Raw genomic sequence first — 26,330 nt, 5'->3', positions numbered from 1 at the left:
GACAGCAGACTCCAGTTCAAGTGATGTGAAAATGGCATTGAACGATTGATGTGTGTTAGTGTTGCTGGGTTTTTGCCTAACTGTTCAATATTTGTAAACATAACATTTTTGAAAATATATCCAATAGAATAGTTCCCAAAAATTAGCAAATGAAGAATAGTTATTAATACAAGATAATCAATTATAGCATAAAATCACTAAAATATTACCCTGTGAAAGGAGCAAAACAGCCTCCCTATTAATATTAGTTAAAACATAGTCAGTCAGTCTCCAACCCGCCATATCCTAACACAGGGTCACGGGGGTCTGCTGGAGCCAATCCCAGCCAACACAGGAAAAAATGCCGGGCAGGGCGCCAGCCCACCACAGGGCACACACACACCAAGCACACACTAGGGACAATTTTAGGATCGCCAATGCACCTAACCTGCATGTCTTTGGACTGTGGGAGGAAACTGGAGCACCCGGAGGAAACCCACGCAGACACGGGGAGAACATGCAAACTCCATGCAGGGAGGACCCGGGAAGCAAACCCAGGCCTCCTTACTGCGAGGCAGCAGCACTACCACTGCGCCACCCTTTAAAAGAGAGTAAATTGTTAAAATTATATAAATAAGAACGTTGAAAGGAACTGAATTATTGTATAAGAGGAATATGAAATTTGACAATAATCTTATAGATTTAATTCCAGTATGAAGATACATGGAAGAAAAACTGGTTCATCGGGTACACAAACTGTAATCCTTCTCCGGCCTTACTATGAGCGGCCTGTATGACCCAGGGCTCCGATTTTCTGCCTACAGATCAACTGCGGTTCTCTTTATAAACCTGTCTTATGTTTATATCAGTTCGAGCAGTTGCACCTTTACTGTGTAATTAAGTTGTTCAAACAGTGTTTGTGTAGAAAAGGAGAACTGTGTATCTGTGAGGAGATCAGGACCTGTAGTGTTCACTCCGGAGTGTTGGTCAGAGCACTCATAAAGGATTCAGAGTGTTCCACACAGCAACTCGGAAAGAAATTATGGCTGATTTATTGGATGATATATAAAGAAGCAGACGTATTTGAATAGGTGGGTATGTGTGGTCTACAATGAAGAAAGGATACAGAACGCTCATTAGTAAATTACACAAAAGTCCACTAGATGTCAGTATTACTCTCAGATTAGTCTGGGTACTAACTAATTTGTCGGCAGTATGAAATTTAAAGCAATAAAGTTTATCAATAAACAGTATCAAAAACTTAAAATATTATAGCAATGTAGTAACATGAAACTATTATTGAAAAAATATTACTGTATGTAAATAACACTGCGGCGACCATTCTTAATACATAAACACTGAACATTATACTTTAAACAATGTTACATCTGTATAATAAACAGGTAATGCAAATTAAATACAAAATGAACTTATTCTGCTCATTAAATGCACATTTTCTTATTGATAATACGGACTCTTAGTTATTACAAATTACTACTTCTCTATGTGGAAATGACTAATACATGGATCTCTTTCTTTGAACGAACATCCCATAATACTACGTGCTGTCGAGCATGCTGGGACATGAACCATGAAATATGAGACGTGTACCCTAATTGGCGCTGCCTCTCTAACAGAATAGCTGCAAGTTGATAATGTCGGTTCTTTACAATAATAATCTGTAGATAATATTAGTTCCATCAAGTCAGTCTTGTATATGCTTGTATAATTGCTTCCCCTTGTATTGAGTTCCAGAGAAGTGACTTTTATTTTGTGCTCTAATAGTTAAACTACCTAAAGTAGCAGAAGGATAATGCTGTGAGTGCTTGCATGTGTGCCTGGCCCAGCAACTGACTAATTTGCATTGTGCCTCTGACTAGTAGTTGGACAAGTAAAAAAGGAAAATGTACAAAATATACGAAGTCAAGCAACTGCTCTCAAGGTAAAATTGAAACAGCAAACTAATTCAAGTCGCACAGAATGTTTCACTGTTTTAAGATAGACGAGTCTGTAAATTTGCCAATATTTTAAAATTTCATTTCATTTCATTTCAAAGCTTTGTACAGCCTGACCTGCTCAATATATAACAATAAAAAAAAACAGAATTTGACAAATTTCCTTGAAGAATAAGTTCCACATTTTAATAAAATTAATTTATGTGTGGCCGAGTTGTTGTTTCATGGAGACAGATAGCTGGACAGACAAACAGGCATGGCTATTGCAATAGGTGCTTCATGCATTTACATGTAAACATCTAAAAACCCTGATTTTCCAACCTGGAGACAAGCTCTGAAATTTACTTTGTGCTCTGCACGTTAAAACTTCCTTGCAAGGTTTGATGATCTTTACATCTGATTAATGGGGAGGCAATTTGAGTTAATCTTGGTGTTCAAGAAACCAGTCTTGCATTAAATTAGTGACGTGTATGAGGGCCTTGTTTTCCTGAAATAGTGGAACAGTAGGAAGAAACAGTGTTTGCAACTTAGGATTCACCTGGTCTTGTAAAATGCATTCTTCCTTGTCTGTTGTGCAACCATGCAGAGCAATCATCAGATCTGTGACTACCATGGAATGGCTGTTTATAGCATTACAGATCCCCCCACAATGTGAGCAAAGTCATTATGGATTGAAGGCACCCTTTAGCTTACACCAAACAAATCTGCCCAAGGTGTATAAAATAAGTTAATTCTTCATCAAGCCATATTATTATTATTATTTTATTTTATTATTCAAGTCGCTCAAGGACACCTTACAGAACACATTAATAACAACAGTCACAATATAAAATAAATAAAATATTACAGGTACGATAAAAAACAGTTTTAATACAACATTGAAATTTAACATATTAATAACAAACAGCCCCTCCTCAAACCATCACCTTATTGTCGTGGAGGGGTTTGCGTGTCCCAATGATCCTAGGAGCTCTGTTGTCCAGGCCTTTATGCCCTTGGTAGGGCCACCCAAGGCAAACTGGTCCTATGTGAGGGATGAGGCAAAGAGTGGTTCAGTAAATCTACCATGAAGAATAAAAACTTTGGACAGCGTTTTCCCTCGCCCGGACGTGGGTCACTGGGACCCCCCTCTGCAGCCAGGCCTGGAGACAGGGCTCGATGGCGAGCACCTGGTGGCTGGGCATGCACTCATGGGGCTTGGCCGGGCACAGCCCGAAGAGGCAATGTGGGTCCCCATTCCCATTGGCTCACCACCTATGGGAGGGGCCAAGGAGGTCGGGTGCAGTGTGAGTTGGGTGGTGGCTGAAGGCGGGGACCTTGGCGGTCCGATCCTCGGCTACAGAAGCTGGCTCTTGGGACGTGGAATGTTACCTCTCTGAAGGGGAAGGAGCCTGAGCTAGTGCGCGAGGTTAAGAGGTTCCGGCTAGATTTAGTCGGGCTCACCTCGACGCACAGCTTAGACTCTGGAACCAATCTCCTTGACAAGGGCCGGACTGTCTACCACTCTGGAGTTGCCCCCGGTTAGAGCTGCCTAGCGGGTGTGGGCATACTTATTGCCCCCCGACTTGGAGCCTGTTCATTGGGGTTTACCCCAGTAGACGAGAGGGTAGCCTCGCTCCGCCTCCAGGTGGGGGGACGAGTCCTAACTGTTGTTTGTGCGTATGCACCAAACAGCAGTCTGGAGTACCCACCCTTTTTGGAGTCCCTGGAGGGGGTGCTAGAGGGCATACCTTCTGGGGACTCCCTTGTTCTGCTGGGAGACTTCAATGCTCATGTGGGCAATGACAGTGAGACCTGGAAGGGCGTGATTGGGAGGAATGGCCCCCCCCGATTGGAACCTGAGCGGTGTTTTGTTATTGGACTTCTGTGCTTGTCATGGATTGTCCATAGCGAACACCATGTTCAAGCATAGGGGTGTTCATATGTGCACCTGGCACCAGGACACCCTAGGCCTCAGTTCGATGATCGACTTTGTGGTCGTGTCGTTGGATTTGCGGCCACATGTCTTGGACACTTGGGTGAAGAGAGGGGCGGAGCTGTCAACTGATCACCACCTAGTGGTGAGTTGGCTTCGATGGTGGGTGAGGATGCTGGTCAGGGCTGGTAGGCCAAAACGTGTTGTGAGGGTCTGCTGGGAATGTCTGGCAGAGTCCCCTGTCAGAAGTAGCTTCAACTCCCACCTCCGGTAGAACTTCGACCACATCCCGAGGGAGGTGGGGGGTATTGAATCTGAATGGGCCATGTTCCGTGCCTCCATTGTTGTGGTGGCTGACCGGAGCTGTGGCCGTAAGGTGGTTGGTGCCTGTCATGGCGGCAATCCCCGAACCTGTTGGTGGACACCGGCGGTTAGGGATGCCGTCAAGCTGAAGAAGGAGTCCTACAGGACCTTTTTGTCCTGTGGGACTCTGGAGACAGCTAATAGGTACCGGCAGACCAAGCGGAATGCGGCTTCAATGGTTGCTGAGGCAAAAACTTGCGCGTGGGAGGAGTTTGGGGAAGCCATGGAAAACGACTTCGAGGAAATTCTGATCCACCATCCGGAGGGGGAAGCAGTGCAGTGTCAACACTGTATATGGTGGGGATGGTGCACTGCTGATCTCGACTCAGGACTTTGTGGGTCGGTGGGGGGAGTACAAGACCTCCTCAGTCCCACTAACATGCCTTCCAACGAGGAAGCAGAGCCTGGGGACTCGGAGGTGGGCTCTCAAATTTCTGGGACTGAGGTCACCGAAGTGGTCAAAAAACTCCTTTGTGGCAGGGCCCCGGGGGTGGATGAGATACGCCAGAGTGCCTCAAGGCTCTGGATGTTGTAGGACTGTCTTGGTTGATATGCCTCTGCAACATAGCATGGACATCGGGGACAGTGCCTCTGGATTGGCAGACCAGGGTGGCGGTCCCCCTCTTTAACACTAGAATTACCAGAGCCTACGAAAAAACTCGTAGGTCCGGCCCACCTTAAATCGCTTCTTAAATCCGTACACACCTATCCGCCAGCGTCTTTTGTCCTCTAAATATGCTGATAAAGACGAGCTGCCAGCAGCCGGCTATTCCATCCCCCCTCTGACTTAGAACGTGCACGAACTTCTCCGAGCTCATGCCTTGATTGATTATCTGGGAGTGAAGTGGAGTTTTGAGCATGGGAAAAGCACTATATAAATAAAATGTATTATTATTTATTTATTATTATTAGAGTGGAAATAATAGATCGTTATTTGGAACACACGCATTTCATGTGTGTTCTGTTTCTACAGTAATCTGTGTGAACACATTGTTAAAACAGAAACTTTTTCATATTTTAGTAATAAATGTTACAAAACATAGGCATAAACTATAGAACGTGTAAAGCCCGAGTTCTAAAGATCAAATAAACACTTTCACAAAAGGTTCAATGATGACACAATAATTTTTGTGGCATAGCGCGCTAAGATTTGTCTCTCAGAGCGCCGCTGCTTTGCCGTGCCTCACAGACCTGAGTTCGATTCTCTGCTGGGGATAAAGTGTTACTTTTTTTTTTTTTCTTTTTAACCTCACACGGACATAAAATTTATAAATTGGTATGCACTGTCAGTTAATGAGATCGTTATATTTTTATGTGGGATGCTCCTTTTAAAATATTTTTTTATATACTTGCGCTGTTACTTAGAGAGTCAGATGGGGGGAGGGGTGATGTTAGAGTGCGTGAGCTTATTCAGTGCAGCAGGAACAACGCACATGTTGATCTTGTTTTTCTTTCAGTACATGTGCCTTCCCTGTTTATTTATATATCTCTGCCTGTCTGTCTCTCTATTACGCAGTGCTCTGTCTGTCTGTGTGTTATGGATCTTAAAAATAACAGTTATAAGGACAGTTGTTCATGTTAATTGCAGTCTCAATTGTTAAAAAATATTTTAAAAGGAGCATCCCACATGAAAATACAACAATCTCATTAACTGACAGTGCATACGAATTTATAAATTTTATGTCCGTTTGAGGTTAAAAAGAAAAAAAAAAGTAACACTTTACCCCCAGCGGGGAATCAATCTCTGGTCTGTGAGGCACGGCAAAGCAGCTGCGCTCTGAGAGACAAATCTTAGCAAGCTACGCCACGAAAACTATTGTGTCATCCTTGAACCTTTTGTGAAAGTGTTTATTTGATCTTTGGAACTCAGGCTTTACACGTTCTATAGTTTATGCCTACATTTTGTAACATTTATTACTAAAATATGAAAAAGTTTCTGTTTTAACAATGTGTTTACACAGATTACTGTGGAAACGGAACACACATGAAATGCATGTGTTCCAAATAACGATCTATTACTTCCACTCTAAAACTCCACTTCACTCCCAGATAATCAATCAAGGCATGAGCTCGGAGAAGTTTGTGCATGTTCTAAGTTGGAGGGGGGATGGAATAGCCGGCTGCTGGCAGCTTGTCTTTATCAGCACATTTAGAGGACAAAAGACGCTGGCGGAAAGGTGTGAACGGATTTAAGAAGCGATTTAAGGTGGGCCGGATCTATGAGTTTTTTCGTAGGCTCTGGTAATTCTAGTGTTAAGAAAGGGGACCGGAGGGTGTGTTCCAACTAAAGAGGGATCACACTCCTCAGCCTCACTGGAAAAGTCTATTCGGGGGTCCTGGAGAAGAGGGTCCATCAGATAGTCCAACCTTGGATTCAGGAGGAACAGTGTGGTTTTCGTCCTGGTCGCGGAACAGTGGACCAGCTCTACATCCTTGGCAGGGTCCTGGAGGGTGCATGGGAGTTTGCCCAACCAGTCTACATGTGTTTTGTGGACTTGGTAAAGGCGTTCAACCGTGTCCCTCGGGGAATCCTGTGGGGGGTGCTCCGAGAGTATGGGGTACCGGACCCCCTGAAAAGGGCTGTTCGGTCCCTTTACAACTGGTGTCAGAGCTTGGTCCGCATTGCCGGCAGGAAGTCGAACCCGTTTCCGGTGAGAGTTGGACTCTGCCAGGGCTGCACTTTGTCACCGATTTTGTTCATAACTTTTATGGACAGAGTTTCTAGGTGCTGCTAGGGTGTTGAGGGGATCCGGTTAGGTGGGCTCAGTATTGGGTCACTGCTTTTTGCAGATGATGTTGTCCTGTTTGCTTCATCAAGCCATGATCTTCAGCTCTCTCTGGATCGTTTCGCAGGCGAGTGTGAAGCTGCTGGGATGGGAATCAGCACCTCCAAATCCGAGACCATGGCCTCAGCCGGAAAAGGGTGGAGTGCCCTCTCAGGGTTGGGAGCGAGATCCTGCCCCAAGTGGAGGAGTTCAAGTATCTCGAGGTCTTGTTCACAAGTGAGGGAACAATGGAGCGGGAGATCGACAGGCGGATCGGTGCGGCGTCTGCAGTGATGCGTGCTCTGCATCGATCTGTCGTGGTGAAAAAGGAGCTGAGCTAAAAGGCAAAGCTCTCAATTTACCAGTCGATCTACATTCCTACCCTCACCTATGGTCATGAGCTGTGGGTAGTGAAAGAAAGAACAAGATCGCGAATACAAGCGGCTGAAAAGAGTTTCCTCCGCAGGGTGTCTGGGCTTTCCCTTAAAGATAGGGTGAGAAGCTTAGTCATCCAGGACCAGCTCAGAGTAGAGCTACTGCTCCTACACATCGAGAGGAGTCAGATGAGGTGGCTTGGGCATCTGATCAGGCTGCCTCCTGGACGCCTCCCTGGTAAGGTGTTCCTGGCACTTCTAACTGGGAGGAGGCCCCAGGGAAGACCCAGGGAAGACCCAGGACACACTGGAGAGACTTTGTCTTTTAGCTGGCCTGGGAATGCCTCGGGATTACCCCGGAAGAGCTAGAAGAAGTGGCCAGGGAGAGGGAAGTCTGGGCATCTCTGCTCAAGCTGCTGCCCCCACGACCCGATCTCGGATAAGCGGAAGAGGATGGATGGATGGATGGATGAATAACAAACAGAATAAGCAAGCTTAAAAAGGTGTGTTTTATCGTAGAATTTAAAGGTAGGAAAAGAGTCAATGTTACAGATGTCTTGTGGGAGAGAGTTCCAGAGACGAGGTTGCCACTTGACTGAAAGCTCTAAACCCCAGAGGCATAATAAGATTAATAGAGGAGCAGGATCTAAGAATGTGGGAAGGAGTGGAGATATGAAGAAGATCAGAGAGATACAGAGGTGTCAAATAAATGAGGGTCTTGAAAGTATAAAACTTAATCTTAAAATCAATGTGACATTTAAAAGGGAGACAGTGAAGTGCTGAAGGACAGGAATAATGTGTTCTGGGGAAGTTCTGGTAATGATAAAAGCAGCAGCATTCTAAACCAGTTGGAGTTTGTAGAGGAGTTTGTCAGGAAGGCCAGAGAAGACAGAATTACAATAATGAACACAAGATATAACCAGAACACATACAAGAATAGCAGTGCTGTTAGCTATAAGAGAGGGGCATAGACGGCTGATATTACGTCGATGGAAATATGCAGACCAAGTGATATTATTAAAATGTGCTTCAAATTTTAAGGTACTGTCAAAAATGATACATAAACTCTTAACCTCAGAGGAAGAAAAGATTAGAGAATTATCAATAGTCAGAGAAATATTGTCACATTTCGCCAAAACAGTTTCAGTTCCTAAAAGAAGAACATCTGTTCTATCACTGTTTCATTTGAGAAAGTTAGCAGACAACCATGATTTAACTTCCTGCAAGCTATCAGAGAGGGAAGAAGGTGGAGGAGTTGAATCACACTTAGTAGACCGATAAAACTGGGTGTCATCGGAATAACAGTGGAAATTAATATCAAATTTCCTACAGATCTGACCAAGACCCAGGAGATAAATAATAAATAGAAAGCGGCTTAAGACAGAGCCCTGGGGTACACCACTAACAACTGGGAAACCTTGTAATCTGAATTGTTTCACTAAACAAACTGAGTACGATCCAAGAGATAAGATTTAAACCACGCATGTTGAATGCCAATGATACCAATTTATTTTAATTTCTCTAGGAGAATATCGTGAGAGATTGTGTTAAAGGCAGAGCTCAGATCAAGAAATACAAGTATGGTTAACAGCCCAGAGTCAGCTGCCATCAACAGATCATTGGTGATTTTGACTGGGGCTGTCTCAATACTGTGAAATGGACAAAAACCAGACTGAAATTGTTATAACTAATGGTTTTAAGTAAGTTAAGAGTGAACCGGCATGGCAACAGCTTTTGCAAGTGTTTTTGAAAGGAATGGAAATTTGAAATTGGACAATAATTATTTAGAATGTATTGCATCTGAACCAGATTTCTTGAGAGTTGGAGTTATCACAGGTGTTTTAAATGATAAAGGAGCAAGAACAGAGATGAAGGAAGAATGTATGATGTCAGTTATTAAAGAATAAAGAGAAGGCAAACAAGATTTAACCAAGTGAGTAGGAAGTGAATCCAACTGACAGGTGGAGGGGTTTAGATTTTCTAATATTATCACATATTTAATCCACAGTTGGGAGTTTAAAACTAGAAAGAAAGGAAAATGGGGGAATCACAAAATGTTCCCTGTGCAGAGTTTCTTAAAGAGGTCACCTGCTGGTGGATATTTCCAACCATAGTATTCTAAAGGTCATAAGTTACATTGATCAGTGTTGAAATGAAAGATTGTCAGGTGGCCATAGAATGCTGTTTATATTAGAAAATAAAGTCCTAGTATTCCCTTCTCCAGATCTAATTACTGCTGCATAATATTTAGTTTTTGCTGCAGACAGAGTATCTTTATAAATAGCACGTGTTCATCATGCATATTGTTATTGACTGCAAGGCCGATCTTTGTATAATGTACAAATATTTGTTTAATTTCTGTGTGAATAAAAAAAATTCTGTGGAATACCTATATTTCTGCAGTGAAGAACGCCAGCCAAATGAGAGTTGAGTCTATGTAAGTCCCTGATATTTTGGCAAGCAGGTGACTTGAGGCTCCCCTTTAATTGGTAGCTTTCAGATTTTTCCAAGGATGCAGCTCTATGCTTCCTGAACACTCCCACATTTATTGCCAACATATTAGTAATGTTTTAGGTTTTTTAATGTGATTGTACAATCATTGACAAACCATTTCTTGAGGATCTCACAATGTGAATTTGTGCCCAGGTGAGGTAAGCCTGGCAAACCTGCATAGAACTGGGCAGACTGGCAGCAAGTGTAGAATAAAATTAGGGTGGAAATGACTCTGAGGGAGAGGTAAATGATAAACTGGGATGAACGACTTGAGAAAAATCACAGGAATAGCAATTGTATGATGTGGATTTATGGAATACAGTGGAAATGGCTCAGAGGTCCAGGATTTGTAATCCTTACATCAAGCTATGTGTCTTGGTTTCCAAATAGCAGCCCTGCCATAAATTACCACTTTGTGGAAGCTCACATTATAGAGTTTTTGTTGAGATGAAATCACAAAAGTGTTAACTTACTGTAAATCTATGGCAATTTTTAGAGTCTGTACTTACGTGGCATTAAGCAGCTATCTTGTAAATTGTCTGTTTATCTCTGTCAGAAGGCATTGACTTGCAGTCTCTTTTTGTCTTTGCTAGTGCAGATTTGTAATTTGAATTTAGTTACCTCAAAGTTAAACTTCTTTTTTATTTGTTTTTTCCTAGTATTTGTTTTCACACCTTAAATTTATGTCCTGCACGCCATAAGAATTCAGTTTGTGAAATCAAAAGTAACAAACTACCCTTTTCTTTAAATTGATGCCAAAAACATAATCAGTTACTGGGCGCAAAACAAATATGCTGTTTGATCTCACATTGACACAAACTACTGTAAATGTAATTATTTTACAACTGATCAAATCAATCAAAGTTGCTTTTCCTCTGTACAATGTCAATGCTACGCTTCTAACACTACGCACATGTTCTGTAGCATTTTAAATCCCTATTGTTTTCATTTTGTTTTGTAAAAGACAGTTCATTCTAATCGCTTTTGTTTAAAGGAGTCCCTTCATAGCATTTATAATAATACCTGCAAAAAAAAAAAAAAGTTTTATTAACCTAAGACCCTATAAATATTGAAACAGAATGTTAGATAGTTGCTAAGTAAACGCAATGTGAAGTTTGTGTGCAGGCTTTAAATGGATTTGTTCTTTACTCCTTTGTGACAGTGTTTCTGCTGCCATTAAATTTAAAAATAACATTGTTAGCAGAAGCAAAAACAATAATGAAGTACTGAGAATTATAAATTGCTAGAGGAGTTTACGCATTAGAAATAAAGAACACTGTACTAATGTCTGTGGGGAGTACAGTGTGGTAATTTATCTGTCTTAAGACACTGCAATCAAATAGGCAAAGCCACCTCCTCTTGTTTTATATCAGATCTGCACGCACACAAAATAAAAATCAAATATAATGAAGCATCTAATGAAGCCTTCATATCTTTCTGAAGACAGACTCAAGAAGAAGACTCTTTTGCATTGCTTGCATAACAAAGAGTACAGTAAGTTGCCTTCCTGTGTTTTTTTTATTGAAAATATTGGATTTTAATAAATCATGCAAATTCTTCGAGTTTGAAAAGTGATTGGATATATGTGAGCACTTACATATATATATACAGCATATTCTGTGTTTATGTATAACACAGTATATAAATGAATAAATATATATATATATATATATATATATATATATATATATATATATATATATATATATATATATATATATATATGTGTGTGTGTGCATGTGTAAAATCATTATGTGATGAGGATGAAGTAAAAATAAAAATAAACACTGTTAAAAAAAACAGTTGTCTATCTCAGTGAAACCTACTCTCATATTATGGGTACAATGTCTTCTTTTATTAAGTAACTAAAGTTTAGTTAATGCAAAGTCACCTAAACACCAGCATGTCATTCTTAAACGCACTTTTTCAGTATTTTAAAACATTATTTCATGTTCCTGTGCCTGCTACAGTACATACTTCTAGAGCTTTGCTAGAAATATAACGTGTGCCATGTGTGGTCATTTAACATAATTGCAAGTATGTCAGTTGGTGAAATGCTGCGCTTGCTGTGCACTTTGCACGTTACCATTGCAGCCTATGGATTATGCTTGTCTGATAACTGTTGCATTTAATGTTTATTAAGTGACTGTCTTAAGCTGTTTCACTCACACATACCAAGTCTGGCACACTATGCATGTTGTGAAAGTACTAAACCTTCTGGTGTGGCATTTCTGCTTTGTCTGCAATTCCACAATGTACTACAAAGAGATGGAGATCACTCTGTTCATCTTACTTCACTCCACCTCTGAGTGTTCAGGGAGCCAGGGTGTATCTCAGCAGCACTGGCAGGAGAAAAAAATCAATCCTGCACAGCATGACAGTCCATCGCAAGATATACTGCTGCACAATTCTACACGCAGTTAAACTGAAGCACACCACAGGTATCGACCACCCGAATATGGATGAGGAAGGAAAGCTGTATACGTGGAGGTAAAACCAAGAGGATAAAAAGGAAATATGTACAGTAAATGGAGAGCAGTCGGTTAAAGGTCTAAAATTTGAACCCAGGACTCTATGGTTGTAAGTTAGCAACACTACTAACTGCACTACTATGTCACCCTTAAATATTTACTACTTCCTGGAATAGCCTAACATAATTAGCCTTTTAAGATTCCAATAGTCATGTGATACTAAGGATTGTCCCATTAGTGACGCTTGAATCTAACAAAGGATGTGGATCACACTTAAAGATAATCCGAAATTATTGAACACCAGTAACGGTGCACTGCACGATAACGTGTAGTGAATACACTTGACTTGAGCATTCCTAGTTTTCATCCTCTTTCTCTGTAGTTTACCATTCGTTTGCTCAGAGGTTGATGCACTTGCTGCTTCCTGAGCAGCTCTTCTTTCTCCACCATAGCAGCCCACTTCTTTTCTCATTAAAACAGATTAAGTCAGTGTTTGTGTTGCAATTACTTAGTACTTAGTAATTCTGAATTATTATTTTGTTTACTGTTAAAAGTAATTATTCTTCTTTGTACTAATCTTGAGTGTGTGTGCTTATGGAAGCACTGGTTGTCAGAAGCTGAGTCTTGGCTTATTTTTTCATTTCTGTCCAACTTTGCCTTATGTTTTGTGTTTTCTTGCTGCAAACAAGTTTCAACAAGATAAAACAAGATAAAAAAGTCTACCTAATGTAACGAATCAAATAAAGAAGGAAGACATTTTGGGAAATTTGTGGTATGAGTCTGAATGAGAGCTCTCGCCCCTTGCTTCCTTTGTGGGCAGGTGCTGTCCGCCATGCTTCAGACTTAAGGTGTAGTCACTGGTCATTCGTGGTTCCATGTGTGCAGCTTACCATTATGCAGGATGGCCAAAATGTGCATTCTTGTGTGAAAATACAAGATAAAGGTAAGCTAAGTTAAGCTTAGCAAATCCAGGTCCTAGGTGGTGCCATTTATGCTGTATTTTCTAGACAGTCCCACACTCTCTCCATTCCCCAGCTTACGTAACGTAATTGAGTGCTGCCGTGATCTACTGTGCCTCAGTAAATGGAGGAGTGCAGTGCGCCTTTACTCTTTGATTTCCAAATAGTTGAGGTGAGCCACCCACAGCTCAACGCAGGCCGACATGCCACAGTGTTGATGGACAGGCATTGGAGTGCCACTGTCAAGGTCACAATCGATATCTTCTGTCAAGTCGTCATGACCACCAAGAAGCCCTTCTTGAGAGATTTTGCACTTGTAGGCATTGCATATTGTCATTGTGTCAATAATGCACACAAAGATCTTAACATTTTCTGTTGTTTTATCATTTCAGAATATTTGAACAACATGGAACAAGTCTGGAGGCTGCAGACACAGAATTTAAACATTACTTCCATCAAGGAATTTGTTTTTGCTGGATTTCCTGGAGTATCAAAATTTCCAGAATTAATTGGACTAACCTTTACAATTACCTACATCTTGACCTTGCTAGGCAACATTTTTATATTTTATGTGGTGAAGAAACAGGAATCATTACGAACTCCAATGTTTATTATCATCTGTAATCTTGCTTTCTCTGATGTTATCTACAGCACTGTTATCACTCCAAAAATTATACAAATCTATCTGTTTGGAAATAATACTATAAAGTCTCAAACATGTTTTCTTCAAATGTACTTTTTATATTTTGCAGGTTCAGTTGATTCCTATATTCTCCTAGTCATGGCTATGGATCGTTATGTTTCAATTTGTCACCCCTTGCGGTACCCAACTTTAATAACAAATAAAAATACACATTTGACGTGTCTAGTGGCTTGGATCATAGGAGCATTAAGCCCTGTAGGTCTTGTTACCTATGCTTCTGGATTCCCTTATTGTGGGCCAAATGTAATTTCCCATTTATATTGTGATTACGGATTGATAGTGAAACTTGCCTGTACTGAAACGTCATCTATTAAACAAACGGGCACCTCTATAGTGAGCATTGTACTCATCGGTGTGTTCGTGTTGATTTTGTTGTCATATTTAAGAATTATCATCTCAGTTCTCAAGATTGCAACAACAAGTGGAAGAAAGAAGGCTGCTTACACTTGCAGCACACAGCTTATTGTGATTGCCATTTACTTTCTTCCCAGACTTTTTGTATACATTGCGTTTACAGCAGGGTTAAGTGTACAAGGGGAAGCTGAGCTTCGGGTTTGCTTGGGCATTTTCTACTGTCTTGTGCCACCTTTAGTTAACCCAATAATATACAGTTTCAGGCTAAATGAAATTAAACAATTTGTTTATAAATTACTGAAACAAGGAAAAATCACAAACACAGGGGGACAGATAAAAGGTGCTGCGTGACAGCAAATAAAAACCATATGTGCTTCAAAGTCTTGACATTGAGAAATAAATACTTTATGTACATTGACTAAATTAAATGCATTGAAATGTATCAAATAAACTTTAAATAATCCTAAATCATAGTTTTCATCTTAGCTTCCAAAAATAATATTAACTGCTAACCAGTATTAAATACACAATGGTTTGATTCCCAATTAGGGTGCTGTCAGTCTAGTATGTGGTTTTTATGTTCTTCCTGCATTCACTAGTGTTCCTTCTGGGGATTCTGATTATCTAACACAGGCCTTAGACATGCTGTTAGGCTGATTAAAAGTCATTGTGTGTTAGTGAATGTGTCCTGCAATGGCGTTAGTGCTCTGTCTAGAGTTGTTCAAGACAACATGAAATTGGTGTGTTAAAACGGTGCCATATAGGCAGCTGTCTAAGTTGCCTAATGGGTTAACCAGCACTGACTGCAGTACTGAAATCAAAACTGAAGATAAATGAAGCAACCAATTCCATGTCCATGTAAATTAACCAATTAATACTTTTTAACATCTTTGAGTCATGAATTTTGTCAAAACAAATTATAACTGACGTCTGGTTTGTCTCAATAAATTGTGCATCATACTGTGCTTTATACTTGAATCTCATGCATTTCTCTTAGCTTGCCATTGCTAGGTTAATGTTATTTTGATATAAGGTGTTTGCCATATTGCTGCTAATCAGTAGTGGTAACTGTTTTTACTATTATGTGCGTAAAATATCATCAGAAGAAAGTCAGAAATAGCACAAGTTTAATTGCTGTGCTCACTGGCCCAGGAAAATATTTAACACCAGCTTCATTATATACAGAGGACCTTCATATCTCACTTTCATTAACTGCACTCAAAGGGGCCACTTAAGTATTGAGAGAGAAGCATCAGGTTGTCTCCGAGAGCAATGTATTTAAAATTAGTCCCATATAAGTATATGTTCTGTGGTAATTAGAAGTGGATATGTACAGTGGTGTGAAAAACTATTTGCCCCCTTCCTGATTTCTTATTCTTTTGCATGTTTGTCACACAAAATGTTTCTCATCATCAAACACATTTAACCATTAGTCAAATATAACACAAGTAAACACAAAATGCAGTTTTTAAATGATGGTTTTTATTATTTAGGGAGAAAAAAAATCCAAACCTACATGGCCCTGTGTGAAAAAGTAATTGCCCCCTTGTTAAAAAATAACCTAACTGTGGTGTATCACACCTGAGTTCAATTTCCGTAGCCACCCCCAGGCCTGATTACTGCCACACCTGTTTCAATCAAGAAATCACTTAAATAGGAGCTGCCTGACACAGAGAAGTAGACCAAAAGCACCTCAAAAGCTAGACATCATGCCAAGATCCAAAGAAATTCAGGAACAAATGAGAACAGAAGTAATTGCGATCTATCAGTCTGGTAAAGGTTATAAAGCCATTTCTAAAGCTTTGGGACTCCAGCGAACCACAGTGAGAGCCATTATCCACAAATGGCAAAAACATGGAACAGTGGTGAACCTTCCCAGGAGTGGCCGGCCGACCAAAATTACCCCAAGAGCGCAGAGACGACTCATCCGAGAGGTCACAAAAGACCCCAGGACAACGTCTAAAGAACTGCAGGCCTCACTTGCCTCAATTAAGGTCAGTGTTCATGACTCCACCATAAGAAAGAGACTGGGCAAAAACGGCCTGCATGGCAGATTTCCAAGACGCAAACCACTGTTAAGCAAAAAGAACATTAGGGCTCGTCTCAATTTTGCTAAGAAACATCTCAATGATTGCCAAGACTTTTGGGAAAATACCTTGTGGACTGATGAGTCAAAAGTTGAACTTTTTGGAAGTCAAATGTCCCGTTACATCTGGCGTAAAAGGAACACAGCATTTCAGAAAAAGAACATAATACCAACAGTAAAATATGGTGGTGGTAGTGTGATGGTCTGGGGTTGTTTTGCTGCTTCAGGACCTGGAAGGCTTGCTGTGATAGATGGAACCATGAATTCTACTGTCTACCAAAAAATCCTGAAGGAGAATGTCCGGCCATCTGTTCGTCAACTCAAGCTGAAGCGATCTTGGGTGCTGCAACAGGACAATGACCCAAAACACACCAGCAAATCCACCTCTGAATGGCTGAAGAAAAACAAAACGAAGACTTTGGAGTGGCCTAGTCAAAGTCCTGACCTGAATCCAATTGAGATGCTATGGCATGACCTTAAAAAGGCGGTTCATGCTAGAAAACCCTCAAATAAAGCTGAATTACAACAATTTTGCAAAGATGAGTGGGCCAAAATTCCTCCAGAGCGCTGTAAAAGACTCATTGCAAGTTATCGCAAACGCTTGATTGCAGTTATTGCTGCTAAGGGTGGCCCAACCAGTTATTAGGGCCCAACCAGTTATTAGGTTCAGGGGGCAATTACTTTTTCACACAGGGCCATGTAGGTTTGGATTTTTTTTTCTCCCTAAATAATAAAAACCACCATTTACAAACTGCATTTTGTGTTTACTTGTGTTATATTTGACTAATGGTTAAATGTGTTTGATGATCAGAAACATTTTGTGTGACAAACGAATAAGAAATCAGGAAGGGGGCAAATAGTTTTTCACACCACTGTATGTACTGCATACACATAGGAGGAGGAGGTTAGGAGCATGTGCTGATACAGCGTGTTGCTGCACTCATACACAAACACCAATTAAAAACTGCTTTTGTGTGTGTTTTTTCATTTCTCATTTTTATGAAGAGTATATTCACTTCAGTATAAACAATTTGCGCCTATTTTTGCCATTTGTGTTGGCCTGAATACTGTGTGACCAAAAGGAATAATCCCTGCAAGTCCAGTTGTTGAAAAATATCAATGCTGCTCAGCTGCATTTGATTTGATATTCAATCCAGACATGTGCAATATGTTAATATTATAGGACATACAGAGTGATATTCACATTTTCCTGGGATTTAATATTGTCTTCTGCTTCCATTAGCAATCCCAGTAATATACATTTTTAAGCTAAATGAAATCAGACAAGTTTCCTAAAATGTATGTACCGGAGCAACCACTCTATCTACAAAAGAATTTTTCTAGCACTTGCACCTTTAAATGCAGTTGTATGGTTAGCAAGACATAACCAGATGGTTAGGGCAGCAGGAGAATATCACAATTTCACAGAACAGAAGAAATGTTTGTCAAGGTCACACAACACAGGTGAACAGACATATTTTAGATACTTTAGTTTGGGACTGATAGGAACTACCAGACGGAGGAATGCACTGCTGTTGAAAGTGACACCCTGAAAGGTAACATTGCATTACTTTTTCATCATGATTGAGGTCATCCAAACCAAAATATTCTAAGATTGCCCAGTCATCTTAAGAATTACAAGATGAGCACAATGTACAAGGACAATAAAAGTCCTCCAGGTTGGTTGTGGGCAGCAAAATCATTCTATAATGGAGAGGTGGAGCACTGCTGTCAAACAAAGATAGTAAGCAGCCCAAAATCTGCCATGTGTTCCTGGTGAGGTGACGGCAGATACCACAGTAGGCAATGCTAGTGCTCTTGGAGCTGCCCAGAGTACCTATAATACAAAAATAATCCAAAAACATGATTTAAAGACTGTCATGTGTCAGAGGCACATGGAGTTTAGAGTCAAAGAGGAGTTGGGAAGGTCAGGACTTACAAAAAAGAGATGAAAGGTGTTGCATGGAAAGAAAATGGGGCAGCCACCTAATAATATAATTACAAGACAAATGACCCACAATTCAGCAGATTTTCCTGGGTTTGAATCCTGCACCCCGTCATTATCTATGTGAAGTCTGCACCTTCTTTCTTTGTCTGTAAAGGTTTTCCTCTGGATACCCCAGCCTTCTTCTCACATCCCAAAGATATTTTTGTTAGGTCAATTGACAATTTCAATTTGGACTTGTGCAAACATGAGGATGTGTTTGTGTGTAAGTGGGTAATGAACTGTAATGGTCTGGCTTGCCTCTCCAGGGCTGTGTTCTGCCATGTGTCTAACTCGGCTGGGTTCCAGTGCCCTGTGACCATGAGATGAATTATGAGAATTCCAGAATGTTATATTTTCCTTAATATGTATGTGAGTAGATGTGGTGAATGCCTTCCTTTCATAATATTTAATGTCACAGTATTTTAATTACTGTGGATTCCTGCATCATTATACCTTGTAAAAACACAGAGGAGAGATTTTTAAAGATCTGTAAAGGTTTTAAAGATGCCTGAGCACACCACCAGCGATGACTTTAGAGCATTTCAAAAGGTTACTTGGAGGAGTTGCTGCTATTGGTTTGTACGAGGTTCATGAGTCAGATGAGGCTCATTCTTCAGGTTAGCAAGTTGAAGGACTGCTGGACCTTACACTCCTATCTGTTCTCCCTTTAATATAATCTATCACATTCCTAAAGATTGAACATTTTTATACTCTTAAGGCAGTTCTAACTGTAAAAATACATCAAATAAGAACACATTTTTGTTTACTTTCCCTCTACTGGTTACGAAAAGACAAAATTCACGTATGTCCTTGGCAGCCTTAGGGATAGTTGGGTACTTTCAGAAAAATTGCCCTGCAACCTATTACACTGGACAAGAGGCTATGAGCTTGGACTGAAGGTGAGATGAACAAATGTAAGAAATCACTTTGGTTACTGGCCAACTGCAGCGTGTTCCTGGTGAGAATCTACATAATTCAGAGAACAGGCTTCCCGGGGTGCTATCTACAGGAATATAATAATAATAATAATAATTTTTTTACATTTATATAGTGCTTTTCTCACTACTCAAAGTGCTTTACATAGTGAGAGGGGAGTCACTTCAACCGCCACTAATGTGCAGCATTAACCTGGATAATGTGACGGCAGCCATTTTTGGGTCAGTAAACTCGCCGCACTGTGAGATAGATAGCCAGTTAGATTAGGAGTCCAGTGTGACTAGGATGTGGTGGACAGTTTAGCCTGGACATCAGGATATATCTTACTCTTTATGTAAGATGCCCAGGGATTGTTTATGGCCACAGAGAGTCAGGACCTCGATTTTATGTTTTATCTGAAGGACAGTGCCATTTTTACAGCACAGTGTGTCCATCACCACACTGGGCATTGGTATCCACATTCAGACCACAGAGTAAGTTTCTTCTGCTGGCCTTGCCAACACCTCTTCCAGCAGCAACTAAAGCTTTTCCTGGTTGGTCTCCCATCTAAGTATAGGCTGGGCCAAAACATACTTAGCTACAAGAGGATGACCACTTCTGATCAACAATCACATGCTCCCATGCTCGCTCTTTCTGAAGTTATTCTGTAAATTCAGACAGCAGAAAGTGCTTGCCAATCTGTTGGTGATATCATGTGCAACTCACTATTTGTTATAGTTAGCAACACTATGGTAACTATGCACAAAATAATTGGTGTCTGTTTACAAAACAAAATGGTTTCAAAAGTTGTATTCAATGAAACTGAAATCTACATACATGAACCTCAGATGAAAATGAAAAAGATCAGAAATATCTAACAGTAAGTTGCACAAATGTATGTGCTTTTCTCATTAAGGATGACATTACAATCCTGTAAATAGGCGGAAGTAAATTTTGCTATATAAAAAACCAAGCTGGGAGAGAAAAATGTCTGATAAACATAGATTTTTTACATTTTTCAAGCAATTCTATGTGTTTATTTTTCACATTAATAATAATAATTCATTACATTTATATAGCGCTTTTCTCAGTACTCAAAGCGCTATCCACATAGGGAGGAACCGGGAAGCGAACCCACAATCTTCCACAGTTTCCTTACTGCAAAGCAGCAGCACTACCACTGCGCCACCTGTGAGGTTTGTGAAATATTTTGCTACTTCACTGGAGATTCTTGCTTCTACTTTCTTCTGCCCAGTGTTCAGGCTTGACACTGGGCTCTTTCTTTCATTATGAATTCCATCTTTGTTAAACTGTAGGTAGAATAACCTCAATTCTATGTCAAATACTTTTTCCTGTCTTTTAATATTCATTTTTACTTGTTGGCCAATAGATTCCTTCAGTCCTTGTAAAAGTGCTGCCTTTGAAGATTATTCTGTATGTGACTATGCTTCATCTTCAACATTATCTGTTAATACTTCTGAATGTTCAACCCAGTCACTTATGAACATATCTGGAGTCATAAGCAGGACAAAGAGCCACACAAAAAAAAGGTTTGGGGCAGCCACCCGTATATTGTTCCTGCCTGCAATGGATAATTGTTAGGTACAGATCTGTACAGGGTAGAGTCCACAACTGAACTGACTTGCTAACACAAAGATGGCAGCTTTAAGGGAGAGTGGAGGACATGACAACATCCTTGGGGCTGGGACTGGAATTGACGTCATCAGTAGGGCCAGAACTGGAAGTGATGTCACTGGGCCTCAGACCGGAAATGATGTCATCAGTGTGGCTGGAAGTGACATCATCGGGGCCAGGCAGAATTTCCTGTAACTGGTCTGCAGAGAAGTGAGAGAAAGAGTCAGTGCACTCCACCACGCTTTTAGCTGCCACCCATGTGCACGTGTGTGACACTGGAAATTACAAAACACTTTCACTGTCTGTTTGACTACACTAATACACTTACGGGAATGTAAATCAAGTGTGAAGAATAGGATTAACTAAATGGGAGTCTATTCCCCCTTTATACAAGTATAACTTTAATACCTATTTTTCATTTCACCTTTGTTTAATGAACAATTTGTCAAGGCAAAAGACAGGTGTTGGTTGAGGCAGGTTCACTGACACTGAAAACCCTGATAGCAAAGCTCCAGCGGAGCAGTGGGCTCTAGTGGGTTGCTAGTGGCTGCCATCAGTGGTCTGCTGGGATTTCACACCTTGGCTTTTGGGCGGCTTCCCTGATCTTTGAAGTGTTGCTTTTAAAGTTGTTCTTGAAGTAACGGTTGTTTCTCAGCCTTTTCAGCCCATTGCCCCACAGTTTGGTTTAGCAGAGAGATTGTGAATTTCTGATCCACAAAGAGAAAGAGGTCTTCTGTTCTCTGTTGAGAATGGCTCATTGGCTTTAAGTTTCAAAGAGCAGGTTTCAGAGGTTTCCAAATCATTTTGGAGAGTTCATCCCTCCCTTAGAGAACCCCAGAAAAGGTGCCCTGAGAAAATCCCCATGGAGCTCAGTGAGAGCGTCCAGAGAATATCCAGGATGGAATGAGTGTAACTAGTTTATGAAGGATTGGATTAAAGTCACTTCCAGGTACAAAATCTGTGTGTCCTCATAGGTGAGTTCTTCTGTCCATCAGAGTTGTCATTCCTTGAAATATAGCTCTTTGTTCCTGCTTGACTACATTTCAGGTTCAAGAAGCCTGCAGAGGGCCTCTGGAAAAATGCCAGTTTAACTCTGATTTACACCTTTGTTATCAGGTGAAGTACAGTACAGACTGGAGTTCAATCCAAAATTTGGAATGCAAGTAGGGGAAGACGCAGCTGGATGTCTGCTAAATCAGCTACTTTACAGGCCTGGTGTGTCAATATAGACTAGCAGAATGGGCAATGCCCCACGTTGTTCTACATCATGATGTCGTTCTGTGGTGTTAGATAAATACAGTTTTAGCATCAAAAACTAAAACTAGTTGATATAATCTAGTTACAATCTTCTAGTACTTCTTTTCAATCTCTGTGTATGCTGGCTGTAAATGATACTGTTCATGTACTGTTTTAATGCATGCAATTCAAAGCCCAGTTTCTGACATTCTATGTGGACAGGCAGACAGACAGATAGATAGATAGATAGATAGATAGATAGATAGATAGATAGATAGATAGATAGATAGATAGATAGATATTTTCCCAAGTGAGAATCTCAGCAAAAAATAAATAAATAAATAATTAAATACATTTATGCATACACACACACATACACACCAGAATGACTAAAAAAATGAAAACTTAAAAAAGTAAAGCTTCTGATTTGGTTGTCCCAGTCACACTGAGGCATTGTGCAGGCATATTGCTGTTTGTATAAAGGAGCCCCTGCAGCGTTTCTTGACACACTTCTGCTGAACAATTTATTGGCTGAAAGTCCTCAGTGTTAGTGTGTCAGAGAGAGGATGTGCAGACTTTCTCATAATGGCACTAACTTGGGTGATTTTCCCTTTTTTGTACAGATTCTGCCATGGCTATTGGTCCAGTATAGTCAAAGGGACCATATTACAAGCCCCTACCTACTTGCTGTTCCTTTAACTCACCCATTTGGGTCTAAGCTTTATATTTAACAAAATGCTTAGGTGGATGACAATGCAGAATCTGGTACACCATAAAAGCTAAACTCAAAATCACTTTCAAAAACATTATTTATAACAAAGTGAGATACACTTGAGTAAATTAGCAAGTTCTCAACAAATGATTGTTGCTTTGCAAGAAATTTTTTATTTAACTAATGAAGTGTTTAAAATTTATTTTTAAGCTTGGTTGTTCAAGTTCTGTGGCAAGAAATTATTACAAAAGCTTCAAAAGTTCCTTTAAGATTTTGCTGGTGGCATCAAGGGAGAAAATCAAACGAGCATTGACCTCAGACTCAACAGCGTAGTGTTGACTGGGTAGTCTCAGAAGAATATTACATTTATATAAAATGATGTGTGTGCCAGATACAATTATAGAACTAGTGGGAATTCGCAGTCTTTAATTACATGAATGAAAAGCCATAGCATATACAGCATACTGTAGATTGATACTGAATGCTTTGATCTGTAAGTATTTTATTTTTTATTATAACTGAAATTTAGTTGGATTGATGATGGATTTTGTATAGTAAGGAAATGCACAGTAGCTTGATGCTTTACCATATTTCAAAATGTAAACTTAAAAAAAGAGGTTTGCTTAATAAAAATAAACATAATCAAACTTCTTAAAGAAAATGTTGTGTTCCATGTATTACATTATTATGCTTCACTACGTAAAACATTTGTTTTATATAGCAACTTTTATGAACACCATCATTCTGATTTCATACAATTTCAAGCACAGAGACACTATGTTGTTAAGTCAGAGGTGGTCATTCTGAAGGAGGTACATAATGCAGACTTGTAAAATTTCTACTGAAGGTTAAAAAAAAAGGTAAAACATACAAAATGTCATGTTTAACTTTGGCTGAAGCTTTAAACACATGTAAAACATTATCTACGATGATAGAGACGTGCACACAGAGTGAAGGCTGTCATGGCTGCCAAAGGTGCATCTTAGTAAATTCTGACCTAAAGGTGTTGGATATTTGTGCAACCAATGATTTTGTTTTTTCTGTTTGTAATTAATGTAGGTCACTTTGAAGAGATCTTTTTTTAATTTTGACATTACAGAGTCTTTTTCTGTTCATCAATGTCAAAAAAGCCAAATTAAATCCGTTGTAATTCAATGTTGCATGGTATTAAAATGTGAATTCCTCCAGGGAGGTGAATACTTTTTGTAGGCACCGCTCATGCTGTCCAGAACACACTTCCTCAACATGGTTCAAATCTAAATGATATTTTCCATTAAATTAAATTAGTAGACATCCAGGGATGACCAAGTAAGTAAGTCACAGGGGCTGCTGATTTAATCCCTGAGTCCAACACACTGCATCACCCTGATCAAGTTACTCCACTGGCCAAAGCTTTAACTATAAAATAAAACATGTAAACTACTGAGGTCACCTACACTAGAAGGGTAGCAACACTCCTTTTCAAAATATATCTGGGAAAAATGAGACTTCCTTTCTGGAACATTTGCTGCTATGGCCAAATGGTGTTGCACTACAATAGGCGCATTATATCGGAGATCAAATACTGGAGATCTCTACCAAGATATGAGAAATCTTTTTTTATTTGTTCTTACTGATGTTTATCCCATATGAAGGCTGGAAGTGACTTCCTTTCTGGAACAACATTTTTGCTGAAGGGAGCCACCTTCTCTCTCAGATCAAATACTGTGCAGCTCTCATTCCGAGTTACATTTCTTCTTACTGAGATTCTTCTACTTATGGAGCCAATACCCATTCTTTTAACCTCTGATAAATCTGTTCTTGTATCATCCATGACATGTAGCTGATGGTGTGTGTTAGGTGACTGGTACCTCATCCTGCTCAGGCTCTTGCCTTACACCTCATGCCGGCCCCCTGCAATGCAATAACCAGGAAAAGCCCAGAAAAAGGATCATTGGATTCTTTCTGTTAACTTAGTAAAAAAACTGAATTTATTCTTCACTGATGAAAAGATGTATTTTGTAGATAGCACAAATTTTAGACAGTTAGAAAATAATGTTTTCACAGATATTTTAATTCCAAATAATGAATGTCACTAATAGTTGTACTGAAAAACATCTCTCAGTTTGCAGCTTGTTTTTATAAAATAGAGAACTTCTTGCTTTTTTTCAGACACCCTCCATACTGTATAATGGATCCTGATGGGAAAATGCAGAAGTCGACAAATCTCAGCTACACTCCAATTACAGAATTTGTTCTTGTGGGTTTTACAGGAGTATCACAGGTCCCAGAACTAATAGGAGTAACATTTATAATTACTTTTACCTTAACATTACTTGGTAATGTTTTTGTTGTTTTAATTATTAAACACAATGAATCTCTGCACACTCCAATGTATATTATCATCTGTAACCTTGCTTTATCTGATCTCATGTACAGCACAGTTATTAGCCCAAAAGTCATACAAGTGTATCTTACAGGCAGTAACACTATAAGAGTTCCCATATGTCTCATACAGATGTACTTTTTGCATTTTGCTGGCTCGGTTCATTCCTACATGCTTTTGGTAATGGCGATTGATCGTTATGTGTCAATATGCCACCCACTGAGGTATCCATCCTTGCTATCTAATACAAAGGCTCAGCTCCTGTGTTTGGGGGCTTGGATGTTAGGAGCAGTTAGCCCCCTGGTGCATATCTGTGCGGCTACCCTACAGCCTTATTGTGGTCCTAACAAGATTCCTCATTTGTATTGTGAATATGGGATAGTCATCAGCCTTTCTTGCAATGATGTATTTTTCTTTTTTCAGTTGGGGTCTACAATAGCATGTTTAATATTGATTTGTCCATTTGTACTTGTTGTTCTCTCATATTTAAGAATTACAATCTCTGTACTAAAGATTGACTCCTCAGGTAGAAGAATGAAGGCAGTTTATACTTGCAGCACCCAACTACTTGTTATTTCCATCTACTTCCTACCCCGTTTATTTGTGTACATCGCTTTTGTATCAGGAATGTACATGCCGGGTGACGTTCGTGTTTCTCTGGGCCTTTTATATTGTCTTCTGCCTCCATTAGTAAACCCCATGATATACAGTTTTAGACTGAATGAAATCAGACAAATTATAGCAAAGGCACTAAAAATAAAAAAGAATATACCTGTAAAGATTAGGATGCAAAAATAATTTATTTCAAAATTCTGGGTTCTTAGATATATCATGGAATAAAGCCTAAGAGATTCTCTTACTAATGGCATGTAAAATATTGTACTGAAAATGCAATGGTTTTTAGACATGTGGCATACATATAAGAAGTTGCTCTAAACTCAAAGTAAAATTGCTATTATTTGGCATTTTATACCTGAGTGTTTTTTTTTTACATGTAGCTGTTGCGGTGTAATGATAGTATTACGCTTCAGTGCTACCTGCTGGGGCTACACAAGGCTTTCCA

At 39.9% G+C, this 26,330-nt stretch overlaps 2 protein-coding genes across 2 annotated transcripts in view; both read left to right on the top strand.

Moving 5' to 3' along the window:
• LOC114650944 (olfactory receptor 6N1-like) overlaps positions 1-26,096 on the top strand; it is a 35,965-nt gene extending 9,869 nt beyond the window's left edge. Inside the window, exon 2 of the mRNA XM_028800893.2 lies at positions 25,054-26,096. Within this exon, the coding sequence (XP_028656726.2) occupies positions 25,054-26,065 (1,012 nt within the window). The 3' untranslated portion in view covers positions 26,066-26,096. The remainder of the gene's footprint in view (positions 1-25,053) is intronic.
• On the top strand, positions 13,675-14,713 carry LOC127527436 (olfactory receptor 10G8-like). Its single transcript, XM_051926162.1, has one exon. It carries the CDS (start codon positions 13,681-13,683, stop codon positions 14,680-14,682), a length of 1,002 nt encoding a protein of 333 aa, XP_051782122.1. The 5' UTR covers positions 13,675-13,680; the 3' UTR covers positions 14,683-14,713.
• Positions 26,097-26,330: the final 234 nt, after the last annotated feature.

This window comes from Erpetoichthys calabaricus, chromosome 4 (assembly GCF_900747795.2).
Source record: "Erpetoichthys calabaricus chromosome 4, fErpCal1.3, whole genome shotgun sequence".
In the NCBI taxonomy this organism is placed as follows: Eukaryota; Metazoa; Chordata; class Cladistia; order Polypteriformes; family Polypteridae; genus Erpetoichthys; species Erpetoichthys calabaricus.
This window is presented reverse-complemented; position numbering and strand designations above follow the sequence as displayed.

Excerpts from the sequence above, each read along its gene's own strand:
- LOC127527436 (XM_051926162.1), top strand. The coding sequence starts at position 13,681 with ATGGAACAAGTCTGGAGGCTGCAGACACAGAATTTAAACATTACTTCC.